At 52.0% G+C, this 13492-nt stretch overlaps 1 gene segment (V, D, J or C); it reads right to left on the bottom strand.

Annotated features, from left to right (window-relative positions):
* LOC137457531 (T cell receptor alpha chain MC.7.G5-like) overlaps positions 1 to 12682 on the bottom strand; it is a 94921-nt gene extending 82239 nt beyond the window's left edge. Inside the window, 2 exon segments of the C gene segment in view lie at positions 8124 to 8419; positions 12490 to 12682. Coding sequence covers positions 8124 to 8419; positions 12490 to 12538 — 345 coding nt within the window.
* Positions 12683 to 13492: the final 810 nt, after the last annotated feature.

Raw genomic sequence — 13492 nt, 5'->3', positions numbered from 1 at the left:
TGATGCCCAGCATACTACAGTTACAGTCCTGGTGGGAAAAACTCCTGTTGGAGACAGGACCTCTGTGGCTGTGGGAAGCTTCTGGGTCTGTTCCATGGAGAGAACAGGTGAAGCTGAGCCCTGCCTGAACTTTGGTTGGCTGAGCCAAATTGCCCTTTGGTGCCCAGTGCTACCAAACTGTGAGCACACCTCCAGGGAACTCCATCAGTCATCATCGTCATCCTCATCATCATCACCATCATCATTATCTTTTGTCTTAGTATTCATCAACTTCACAGATTCACAGCTTGCACTGGGTTGGAAGAGACCCTCAAAGGTCATCTTGTCCAACCCCTCTGCAGTCAGCAGGGACAGCTCCAGCTAGAGCAGGCTGCCCAGGGACACATCAAGTCTATTCTTGAATGTCTCTAGGGACAGGGCCTCAACCACATCCCTGGGCAACCTGTTTCAGTATTTTACCATTCTTATTGTAAAGTACTTTCTCCTGATGTCCAACCTAAATCTGCCCTGCTCCAGTTTCAAACCATTGCCCTTCATCCTGTCATCACAGGGCTATCCGAACAGTCCCTCTCTAGCCTTCCTCTAGGCCCCCTTCAGATATTGAAATGCATCTATAAGGCCTCCCTGGAGCCTTCTCCAGGCTGGACAATTCTTTCAGCCAGAGTGTCTTCTTAGGAGATTTCTCCAGCCCTCTGATCATCTTGGTGGCCCTCCCCTGGACCTGCTCCAGCAGTTCTATGTCACTCTCGTGCTGGGCATCCCATAGCTGGGCACAGTACTCCAGTACTTACTCAGCTTTATCAATCGTCATTATTTGATCATCCCATGGCAGTGTATACCTGTAAAAGGTACCCCCTCTTGCCTCATGGTCTGTTGATCTCTTCGATATGCCTTAGTTTTACTACACTTTCTTCAGCATTTCTCTGTGTTAGCATTTCCCAAAGGAGATGACTTTATGCTAAGGAGGGTATGTGTGAGAAACTGGTTATAATATTTGGCTTTGGTAAGGGGAATTACTGGGGACCGTGGGGCTCGATCGTTGGCCTGGATCGTTGGGCTGGATCGTTGGGCTGATGGTCTGTATTGTGTGGGGTATTGGGAGAGAAAGGGGAAGTGCCAACAAGTCTAAAGACTGGCCAGGTCAAAAGTGCAGGTTTTGTCTGTCCTGATGGAGAGGGGTGGAGAGCGTGCTGGGGAATATATGAATATGTATGTTTGAATATATTAATATGTATGTTTGCTGTCTCTATAAGTTCACCTCGTGTTGTTGGGGCACGTCTCTAGCAAGCTCGCTATGTGCCCAGCGCTCTGTTGCCTTTATTTTATAATAAAGTGGTTATAAATTTCAACAGTGAGTTTGTTTCTCACAGTATGGAAGGATCTCATTTAACCATCTGGTTAAGAAGGATACCCTGCCCAGTGCTGAGGCATCAAGGTAAAAGATGCTTTTCTGCTCCTTGGTTGCTCTGCAAAGAACAAGATGAGGATCTGTGATGCATTGGGTAGTTGTGTCAAGGGTTAGGGCTGGCCAGGAGCAAAGCAGAGACATGTCTGTCCTAGCTCCTTCCACGGCTGGGCCAAGAGCTCAGCCAGCAGTGTCCCCCCCAGCAGTGCTTGGTTCTGCAGCCTTACTTTCTGGAGAAACCAAGACGAGGTAGGGATTGTTGCTGCACCTGGACGTTCTGTCCAAGCATGTTGATCCTTTTCTTGAGTGGTGCTGGTTTCTGTGTGAGGAAATGAGGAAAGCTGAATGTCTCAGCTCATCTGCAGACAGACTCAGAGCCCTGCATTTCTACATCCCTGGTCTGAATACTTCTGCATAGATGGGATCTTTGAGGAAATAGGGAGCAGTTGGACTGGCAGGTACCGGAAAGGTTGATGTAAGAAGGAGAGGATCATTTCAGGTTTGAAAGGAAGGTTGAAAGCTGAAGAGCCTCAGCCCTCCTGCGCTGTTCTTGGCGACACAGATTTTGCACGAGTGGAAGCAGGGCTTAGCGTGACGTGGTGTCTTAGAGCACAGTGGTAAGTGGCAGTGTCCTGGAGGGAGACAGCTGCTATTTCTAAGGGGGCTGATTTATTTCTGTAGACCACCACAGTGAAGTTGCCATCACGGAACTTTGCATTGTCTGAAGTACTATAAGCATGCAGGAGAAATTTCAAGGCTTTCCCTGGCAGCTGTCGGTACCAGAAGAAACTCAAAGTGCTGATACTCTCCTCAGAGCTGTACTGGCAGGGCAGAACCACTCTCTGTCCAACTGTGGCAGACACCTCGGAGAGGAATTGCTTCTGGGGGTCACTTCCAACAAAACCTGCAACACAGGCAGAAATGTCTTTGGGGCAGCTTGGTTCCTCCTCTCCCTTGCTCTGTTTAAAGCTGTCACTGCCCCAAACCCTTCTGCCTTTCCAAAGAAAAGGAAAATCCAGGTATCTACTTCTACCCCTCTGCATTTCTCCCTGACCTCATCAGCACAGCCTAGTCCTCTCCATGGCCTACTAAAATCTGTGGAAGGAAGTGCATGGGATACACCCACCTGATTGGATTAGCAGGACACAAGCTGGCACAGCCACAGTCAAGATCATTTTCCCCACCTCCAGAATCCGTCCCTCAGGAGACTCTCAGCACACAACAGAACCAGACACTCCCAGCAGCTCAGTGCAATGGCTGCACCCTGCAGACTGTGCCAGCACATGTGACACAGTCATGCCTCTGGGGTGGGAAGGCCCACTCACGGTTTGCCTTTGATTGTCTTCACATCAGAGAGCAGACAGCATCAGTGCCTTCCTGCACTGTCCCCTGGCTTTCCCTCTCCCTTTGCAAAGTTTGCTCTGCAAGACAGCCTCTCTCTCATGCTGAAGAGTGTAACTGCCTTTGTGTGCTCCTCAGAGTGGGGAGGGCTTTTGGAAGCACAGCAGCTCCTCACAGCGTTGGGGCTCTGGCAAACAGCTGTCATGTTCTTTTCAAAAGGTTTTCACGTGTCTCTTAGTTCAGCCTCTGTTATTTGGAAGCAGCTGTTCAGTATTTCTCCACACATGAGGACTCCGAGACAGGAGGAGGAAGCTGGTAAAGGAGCCTTGCCCAGAGACTTGGGTGCTGGCACAAGTAGCTGCTGCAGAGGAACCTGCTGGAGTGCCCTGTGCCAGCCTGTGCTGCACACTGCTGGGTGCTATGGCAGAAATAACCTTCCAGCATGTAAGGAGATGATGTATGATTAGTTTTTGGTATTACACAAACTAAAAGGCACCACAGCATGGGAGCAACCCAAAAGCTCTTTCAGGATGGGACAATCCAGCTGGGTCTGCACAGTGTTGCATGAGTCCAGGGTTCCCAGCACCTGGAGGGCTGTAAGCTTTACTCATTGGCTATATTCCTATTTTTATTCTGTCTCACTAAAACAATTTGATTCCACTCTGAGATCTGGAAAGGACTCTGCACCATATCTCTCCCCATTCCCCCCTCCCTGGTGCAGAACAGCAGGAGCCAAACCAGGCTAGCAGTGTCTTCCTGGAGCAGTGTTAGGCAGGCTAGGGTCAGACCCAGAAGATGGCCACTCCTGCCGACAGGACCAGAGAAAGACTCAAAGGTGCAACCCAGACTGGTGTAATTTCCTTGATTCCTCCAGCATGTGAGCTGAGTCCTCTGCCCACTCTGGGGTGCTTTGCTCCTGAAATGCTTGGGCCTCTCATCCTGTCACAAAAAGATGCCCTCACTGAGAACATGCCTGGCATGAAACAGTGAACAAAAAGACATCAACTCAGTAAGCCAGAACACAGCCCTCAGCATTAGCTGGGAGCAAGATGAGCTTGTCAGAACACAATCACTTGTAGAAGGGATGTATCTGGCAGCCTGGGGCAAGAAGGGCCCAGGACAAAATCCAGCCCAGCTCCTCACTCTCTCATCCATTTCTCTTGCTTCCTTCTCCTTGAGAACCACGTGAGGCTGAGGCTCCTTCTCCTTCTGTCTCAAAAGGAGTTGTCATCTCAATGAACCTCTTAGAGTATCACAGAATCACCAAGGTTGGAAGAGACCTCAAAGATCATTGAGTCCAAGCTGTCACCACAGACCTCATGACTAGACCATGGCACCAAGTGCCACATCCAGTCCCCTCTTGAACACCTCCAGGGATGGTGACTCCACCACCTCCCTGGGCAGCACATTCCAGTGGCAAACGACTCTCTCAGTGAAGAACTTTCTCCTCACCTTGAGCCTAAACTTCCCCTGGCACAGCTTGAGACTGTGTGCTCTTGTTCTGGTGCTGGTTGCTTGAGATAAGAGACCAACCCCCTCCTGGCCACAACCACTCTTCAGGTAGTTGTAGAGAGCAATAAGATCTCCCCTGAGCCTCCTCTTCTCCAGGGGCTAAACAGCTGAAGTGCTTCTGTGCGAATGCGTGCAGCTTGGGCAACAAACAGGATGAGTTAAGTGCCACTGTGCTGCTGGGATGCCACGACATAGTGGATGTTACTGAAACTTGGTGGGATGAATCCCATGACTGGAATGTAGGGATAGATGGGTATAAACTCTTTAGGAAGGATAGGCAGGGAAGGAGAGGAGGAGGTGTTACCCTCTATGTCAATAGCCAGTTGGAATCAGTGGAGCTCCAACTGGGGAGGGATGATGAGCTGGTTGAGAGCGTATGGGTTACAATTAAAGGCAGGACAGGGGAGGGAGATATTACTGTGGGGGTCTCCTACAGGCCACATGACCAGCAGATCCAAGCAGATGAGGCCCTCCATAGGCAAATAGAAGCGGCTTCCAGGTCACAAGCCCTGGTCCTCGTGGGTGATTTCAGCCACCTGGACATCTGCTGGAAGGACACCACAGCAAGGCACCAGCAATCCAGGATGTTCCTGGACTGCATAGAAGACAACTTCCTCCTCCAAATGGTAGAGGAACCAACAAGAAAAGGTGCTATGCTGGACCTTGTTCTCACCAACAGGGAAGGGCTGGTAAGCAATGTGAGGCTCAGAGACAGCCTTGGGTGCAGTCATCATGAAGCAGTTGAATTTAATCTCCTCAGGGCAATCAGGAGGAACTATTCTAAGCTTATGACCCCAGACTTTAGGTGTGCAGACTCTGATGGCTTCAGGGATCTGATAGCCAAAGTGTCGTGGGACAAAACCCTGGAGGGAAGAGGGACCCAGGACATCTGGTCAGTATTCAAGGACCACCTCCTCTGTGTCCAGGAGCTCTGTATACCAACAAAGAGAAAAGCAGGTAAGAATGCTAGGAGGCCTACCTGGATGAGCAAGGAGCTACTGGACACACTATTACTTAAAAGGAAACTCTACAGGAAGTGGAGAGAAGGACAGCTAGAACAGGGGGGATATAAGGAAGCTGCCCGAGCAGCAAGAGTCCTGGTTAGGAAAGCCAAAGCAGAGTTTGAATTGAATCTAGCCAGGGAGGTTAAAGGGAACACTAAGAACTTCTACAGGTATATTAATGGGAAGAAGAATCCTAGGGAAGGTGTGGGCCCCCTCAGAAAGGAAAATGGTGACCTTAATGGAAGCTGACAGGTCCTGAGATAAATCAGCTGCTGGGGCAGTGACTTCCGGTCCCACCGAGGGAGTGGGTGGAAGTGACGTTGCTCCGTTAATGGCCGACGGAGAAGAAGAAGGAGGAGAAGGAGTAGGAGAAGGAGTAGGTGCCATGTTGATACCAGCCGACGCCCTTGGCAACTTGCTAGAATCAGCAAAGTCATTTAGAGCTGCTTTACCAATTAACTTTTTAGCCCTCTTTTTAACTGACATGGATTCTGCACACTCCTCGTCACTAGATGACTCTGGGACTGATCGAGAGCCACGACGTTTTCTTTTTGATCTAGTTTTAATAACAAAGCAAGCTCTGGACACCGTTTTCTCTCGCCACAAGGAATACAGAGAAAACACATTAGTTATCACCAGCAGCAGAATTATACGCATCACATAAATCACCTTTGGATCCCAGGCATCACCTAAAGTTACTCTCTCCTCAGGCGGAATCTTAAAACCCTTTATCTCAATTGGGAGAGTGGTGGAGGTAACATTCCTGTATCTCACTGGCCATAATAAATTAATACATTTTCCATACCATAGTCTAACTCTATACATAACCCACATATAAATTGTCTGCACCAAATATTTACCCAGGTAATCCAAAGTCAAACCCAAACAATATCTGTAAACCAGAGCCCCAAAAATTGAAAAGAATAATCGCTCCACGAACCACAACACCTTCATGTTTGCTAATTCAGCTAGAAAACACTAAATCAATCAAGTAAGAAATCAAGCTAATTATCTGCCCCACATTGGGCGCCAAGAAAAATAATGTCGTGGGGTTGGAAGGGTAAGGCCAAAAAGCCTCTTCCCTCCCCCCTGTAAAGTAAAGGGAAAGAAAATTGAAGGGAAAGGAAAAAAAACTCACAAGCTGAATTAGCAAAGCAGTGGAGCTGTATATTTACAAAGCAATGTAGGATATGCAGGGGAATATATACAAATTTGCAATATTTACAATATATACAAAGATATACAATAAAGTAACACAGAAATGAGAGTTCCCCCCTCGGCCGAGGGGGTTCCCCACCTCCTCTCTCCCCTCTCTCCCCTCTTTCCCCAGAGTAGGTTAGAAGAGAGAGAGAGAGAAAGAAAGAAGTTAAAAGCAGTTTTGTCTTAATTGGAAAGCAGTTAATACAGGCCTTATCAGGTTTGTCAGTTTGAAGGCCGAAGCCTTGTCAGAAAGCCCAGCACAGAGAGAGCTGCTGCACAAAGAAGAGGCAGGAGCAAGACTGAAGATAAAGTGCTGGAATGCCCAGTATACTTTTCTGCACTGCCAGTTCAGAAGGTGCTTCCTCCCACTCTTCCAATGAAATTAGTTTAGATTATTCTTTCCGTTTACCAACTTCCGTCCACCATATTCCCTTTCTTAAGGGGACAACGTCAACCGGTCACACCCAGAGAGACTGGGGACTGAAGTTATTCAAAAGGCAGCAGAGCCACCTGCTTGGGAAGCTGACCACAAGTGAGCACAGGAGCAAGTTGGGAAGAAGGAAAAGCAAGGGAAAGACTCGGCAAACGTGCTCCCAGGGAAGCCCCTGGGGGACCAGACAAGGATTGCAGGGCCTCTTCCTTTCAACAGGGCCACAGGAAACCCCACCAGGACAAAACTGCTTTCCTGCATTGGATTCACTTGGTACTTGAGCTGAGGCCTCTGCTGGCACTGACACATTCCTGCCATGGCCATCCTGGGGTCTCTGAGTCCCAGCACTCAGAAGAAGCCTCCATGAAGAAATGGGTTAGGCATGAGGCAGGAAATGAAAAGGCAGCACTGGGAAAACAAGCACCCAGCCCATGCCATGAGCTGGGATCTTTCCTCTTCATCAGTAGCACCTTCACAAATGGCCACTCCAGAGCCATGCAAGTTTTCCACAGCCCAGCCTCTGCCTCCACCTGGCTCCTTTTTTGGTGTCATTGCCTCAGGTTGCTGTGTAAGGAAGGCATTGGCTTGGGGGCTGGGGGATGAGGTGGGGACACAAGTGGCCAATTCATCATTGCCAGAGGAAGGAGAGAGTAGGGAGCACAGCAATGAGGCCCTTTCAGGCACTGTCCCTTGCAGCTGAGGAAGACATCCCTGGCTCCTGCACAGGCAGTGGGGATCAGGTCCTGCTTCTGACAGCTCAGCTCAGTTACAGACCCTTGGCCTCCAAGCAGGTCCTGCAGATGAAGAGCCCAACCACTGCTCTCCCTCAGTGAGCAGCTCAGTGCTGCTGGAGGCTCTGAGATGCCAGCAGCTCACAAGGCTGTGAAGAAAGGATTTCCTCATGGTTTGGGTAGCCCTGTGCTGGGAAAATGAGGCAGACCAAGAGTTTATCATCATCATCTTTCCAGATGGAGAAATCCAGAACGCAAAGAGCAGTGGCAAGGCTCCATTGTAAAGTGATCCCAAACTCCTGCATTGCCATCACCTGACCAGAGCCACTGGGCAGAACACAGACTCTGTCCCCTCCTGGAAAAGGATCTTGTCCTGCATATGTTCAGGGGAAGCAGCTCTGTCAGGGGAGAGCTGAGGGCCTCTCACCCCAAGCTCAGCCTTGCCCAGACATTTCCCCTCCCTCCCCTGGCTTCTTGCACAGCCAAGCAAGCTCCTGCACCAGGGTGTCACCCACAGCACAGAGGTACAAGGCACTGTCAGAGACCTCCACTTCCTCCAGCTGCAGCAGGCTGTATTTCCCCGTGGTGTTCAGCAGCGTGGTCAGACGGCCGCTAGCCTTGGAGCCAGCTGCTGCGTGGTACGAGAGCAGCTGGGGAGCTTGGCCTTTCTTCTGCTGGTACCAGAACAAGCCATAAAAGTTAGCTGTCTGGTAAGTGCATTTGGTGTGGAAGGTTTCTCTCTGCTTCACTGTGAGTTGTCCTTCTTGCTGGGTGACAGTGACCTGCCCCATGGTGCCTGGAAGAGAGCAAAGGTCAGGGGCTGTTGAGGGAAAGATTCTGATATGCAGAACAAGTGGAGATGGAAAGTGACAGAGGAGAAGGCTCCCACAGCTCAAGAATGCCAATTCCCTCCCACAGAGATACCCCAGAGAGAGCTGAGCTTTCACCCAGCTCTTCCCTCCTGTCATGTCTGCTGCCCAGAGTCTCCAGGGAACAGCCTGGAGTGCCTGACTCTCCTGTGCTGCCTCCAAGGACACCTTAAACAGGGTGAGGAACCATCCTAGGTCCTGAAAGATATTTTACCCTGCTTCCCCTTCCCTGCTCGCTGAGCTAATCCCAGGGTCATGGAAGACAGGGAAGAGGAACCCCTGGCACTGCAGACATTGAGGAGGAATGGAGAGCCAGGGCCTGCTGAATGACATGTGCCAGCCAGGAGAGGGACTGGGACAACATCAGAATGTCAGTGGCATCAGAGAGCTTTCATGTCCCTGCCTCAGCTCTCCAAAGCCCTCTGTGTTGGGCTGCAAGGTCAGAACATGTGCAGTGCTGAGAGGCAAAAGAGCTTCTGCAGTGCCACGGCTGTGAAACATTGGGCCCAGACAGAGCAGCAGAGAGGGACTGAGAGAGGTGGACACTTGGCAAGAGGACAGGAAGGCAAGAGGGCTGAGATGGTCAGGAGAGGAGCTGCTGCTTCTGCATCTGAGCTCTCCTGTGCCATCAGGAGCAGCACCTGGAGAAAGCAGCTGCAAAACCACCTGTGTGAGCTGAGGCTTCCCAAGCCTGGCCCAGAAGTGCAGAGCAGCTCCTGCAGAGCTCTGCTGAGGGGATAAGGCTGCCCTGGGCAGGAGAGGAACCATGCTTGCAGTGCAAGGCAGTGCTTACCCTGTGGTTGCCTCAGGAAGGCAGCCAGGAGGAGATAGGCGAGGCGCATGCTGAGACCCATCCTGCTGCGTGTGTGAGAGAGACTCCAAAGGCCACAGGTCCCAGGCAGAGCCCCACGAGAGCAGAGCTGCCGGAAATGACTCTGCCAGGGGCACAGCCACTGCCATGGGCAGGAGAAAAAGCTGCTGCTCAGCACACCTGCAGTGCCTGTGCTGTGGTCTCCTCCAGCAGTGACACATGTGGCTCCTGCAGCCAACAGCTTCTGCAGCTCCCAGGGGAGGGATAAAAGGGGGCTAGGCCTGCACCTGGTGACCAACCTCTCTGACGTATTGTCCTCTGCATGTCTTGGGGATCCCTTTCCCTGATGCCTTTTGCCTCCTCTCTCTCCAAGCTCAAGCCCATGTCTTTTTTGTCCTGCCCTTGCTCCTGCAGTGTCTAAACCAAGCTCCTGTCAGCACATTCCAAGGCTGCAGGACTACCAAACTGAACTCTGCACACCCCTCTCAGCACCCCTCTCAGCACCTCCACTCTCTAAACCAGCTCTCTGGGGAACAGATAAATGATGTTTCCTGCCACACTCTCCATCTGCTCTCATCAGTCAAGTTCCTAAATGCTCACCCCAAACCATCCAACCTTCTCTGTTGGCCCAAACCCTTGGATCAGTTTCCTCAACACCACTTGGATCTGCACTTGTCCTCTGCCTAAGTCTAACCTTGGAGCTACAAATCAGCCAAACTCTTTTCACTCTTTCCATGGCATACCTGCTGTTGGACAGGACCTCTGCAGATCAGACATTGCAAGACCTGCTCAGAGGAGGTCTCCGAGTCTGAGCATCCCTGGCCCTCCTTGCAATGCCAGGCTGGAAGGGCTCAGCCTGGAAGCATGGCCCATGTCTGCCTTTCTCTCCTCCTGCTCTCTCCTTTCCCTCTCCTCTTCTGGAATGCTTCTGATCTCTGGGTACTACTCTGACCAGCCCAGGAGGCACCTTCTGAAGCCTTACATTCTCAGGGCAAGCCAAGAGAGTTCTGTGGGAACTCTGCAACAGCCAAGGGACAACAAATCTCCTCTGACCCTGGTACCCTCTTCTTGGTGGCTGATTCCAGAGCCCCAGGTCTTCCTGGAGGAGATGGCCAGGACCATGAAGGAGGCTGTCATCCATTCTGTTTTTGTACCACTGGGGGAAATGAGACACCTGCTGCCATGAGGCTGAAGCTGGGGCTGTAACTCTGGAGAGCAGAGGTGGGGAGAGCCCAGGGATGCCCTGTGCTGGAGCTGCTGCCTTCAGCTTTTCCCCAAATCACAGAACCACAGAATCACAGAATGTTAGGGGTTGGAAGTGGCCTCAAGAAGTCATCCAATCCAACTCCCCTGCCTGAGCAGGGTCACCTAGAGCAGATCACACAGGAATGCATCGAGGTGGATGAAGACCCTCTCTCAACCTACTAACCAGAGCCTTCTAATCCACCCCAGGATGCCCTTGGCCTTCTTGACCACAAGAGCATATTGCTGCCCATGGGCAACCTTCTGTCCACTAGGACCCCCAGGGCCTTTTCCCCTTCACTGCTCTGCAGCAGCTCAATCCCCAGCTCACACTGGTCCATGGAGTTGTCCTTTCCCAGGTGCAAGACTCTCCCCTTGCCCTTGTTGAATTTCATTCAGTTTCTCCAGGCCCAGCTCTCAGCCTGGCTGAATGGCAGCACAACCTCCTGTGTCAGCCACTCCTGCCAGTTTGGTGTCCTCAGTAAACTCTCTGCACTCAACCAGGATGTTGATGTCTCCGTTCAGTTTGTATCATTGCTGCAGGTGCTGACAGGAGAAGGAGAAGGTGCAGCACCTTTACATCAACCACCATGGCAGGGATTCAAGAGGGAAACAGCAGAGTGGAAGTACTTTTCAGCTGTCTCTGTCTCAGGGCAAGACAAACCCAGTTGCTGCAGGGGCAGAGGGATGTGACTGTGGTCATTAATGGGGGTCAAGTTGAACCAATGGATAATGACTGAATGCAATGGGTCATGGAGGTGCTCCTGGCTCTCTCACAGACAGTGCAGCATTCCACACATTGGTGATCAGAAGACTGAGCCATTGCTGAGATGGTACTGCAGTACATCAGAACATGTCTGAATAAAGAGTATGACTGAATGAATTGCTGCCTGGACAGTCGAGAATAGATTAGATCATGGATCCTGTCCTGCAGATCCCTGGGTGCTCAGGGGAAGCAGCACTGCCAGGGGAGAGCTGAGGGCCTCTTGCCCCAAGCTCAGCCTTGCCCAGACACTTCCCCTCCCTCCCCTGGCAATCTCCCCTGGGGCCAGCTGTTGCGTGGTATGAGAGCAGCTGGGGAGCTTGGCCTTTCTTCTGCTGGTACCAGAGCAAGTAAGGACTGTAGGAGGTCTGGTAAGTGCATTTGGTGTGGAAGGTTTCTCTCTGCTTCACTGTGACTTTTCCTTCCTGCTGGGTGACAGTGACCTGCTCCATGGTGTCTGGAAGAAAGCAAAGGTCAGCAGTGCTACAAAACCCTGGTGAAGAAGGCTTCCTGTCCTTTCTGGAAGTGCCCAAAGCTTGCAGATGTTGAGCACCAGGGAACAGCCTCTCATGCCTCAACTTTGTGTGCTGGCACCTGCACCCCTCCCGCAGGTTGCATTGGAGCTGCTGCAAGAAAGTCATCCTGCTTGCCCTCCCCTGCCATCTCCAAGGGCTATGAGCTCCATACCTCTATGCAATGCTGAGCTGAATGGTAGAGAGTGGGAGCCCTGACTGTGTTCCCAGCCAGGAGATACCTGAAGGCCATGGCAGGTAGGTGCCAGCCAGGAGGCACTGACCCCATGTCAGTGGGAGGAGGGCTTTAAATTCCCTCTAGCAGCTTGGACAGGATCTGATTCTTGGTGTTGGAAATGGGAGCCTAGAGACAGCCGAGATCCACTCTAGTGACAGAAGGGTGACCAGAAGAGAGATGCAGAGAGAGATGGATGGAAGGGGAGAGGCAAGAAGGAGAAGGTGTCTGAGGGATCTCTCCCCTCCCTCCCCTCCTTTCCTCTCTGCAAGAGGAGAATCTTGAGCCAAGGAGTGCAGAACCCCAGGAGTGAGCTGACTTTTCCCAGCGTTTTCCTGGAACGGAAGAGAATTTCCCCACAGGCACCTGCTGAGGCTGCTCAGAGGTTCCTGGGCAGAAGAAGAAAGAGGCAGTGAGGAAGAGCCAGGACTTACCCAGCCACTGCCCCAGCAAGGCAGTGAGGATGAGGTAGGTGAGGAGCATGTGGAGACCAAGCTGCCTGTGCAGGGAGAGTCAGCAAAGCACCTCCCAGCCGCCAGACAGCAGAGCTGCCGCAAATGACTCTGCTGGGGGAGCCAAGGAAGCAGTGGGCAAGGGAAAAGATCTCTTCTTCCTCTGCCTGAGAAGCCACTTCTGGGGCCCTCCCTCCTCCAGCAGCAGCCCCTCTGGCTCCCTCAGCCAAGGGCATTCTGAAGAGTGAGGGGCCCTGGGGGCTCTCTCCACACTTGCAGGAAGATTGACTTTTGCATTGGTAGCCAGAGCAGAAGTGGAGCCAGAGGCCTCCACAGGCCACCACCCTTGCTGACCCCAGTGACACAGCCCTGGCAGTCTCTCCTTCCTTCATGCCTTTGCCTCCCCTCACAATCTGTCCTGGACAAGCTCCAGAGAGCTTTGCAATGCCTCCAGGGATGCAGACTCCACAGTGTCTCTGTGCCTCCTGTGCCAGTGCTCCCTCACCCTCACAAAGTGTTTCCTGATGCTCAGAAGGAATCTTGGCTGATTGCCTTTGTGCCCAGAGCCTCTTGGCTGCTCACTGGGTGCCATGGAGCAGAACCTGCCTCTGCCTTCTTCACAGCTGCCCTCAGCTATTTGCTCAGCTTCTCTTCTGCCAGGTAAACCATCCCAGCTCTCAGCCTGGCACCAGGGCAGAGCTGTTCCAGTCTCCTCCTCACCCAGAGAGGTTCTGCTGCTGAGTGTCTGCAGCATGCCTGTGACACACAGCTCCCAGGGACAACAGCCCCTCAGCCTCTGCACTCCCAAGCACAGCCACATTCCTGCAGCTCTCAGACATCACCACAGGCCTCAGACCAAACTCTGGCCCTGCCTGCAGCCTGGGCCCTCTCACCCAGCACCTGGGTCTCCTCCTTCTCTCTGGCCAGCCCAGCCTGATGTTCACAGGCCAACAGAGGCCCCCAATTCCCCACTGCTCTCACAGCC

The sequence above is a fragment of the Melanerpes formicivorus genome, unplaced genomic scaffold, assembly GCF_026170545.1.
Source record: "Melanerpes formicivorus ecotype bairdi unplaced genomic scaffold, bMelFor1.0.p_v2 SCAF_182, whole genome shotgun sequence".
NCBI lineage: Eukaryota > Metazoa > Chordata > Aves > Piciformes > Picidae > Melanerpes > Melanerpes formicivorus.
The sequence above is the reverse complement of the archived record's forward strand: the minus strand, read 5'-3'. Positions and strand labels throughout refer to the sequence as shown.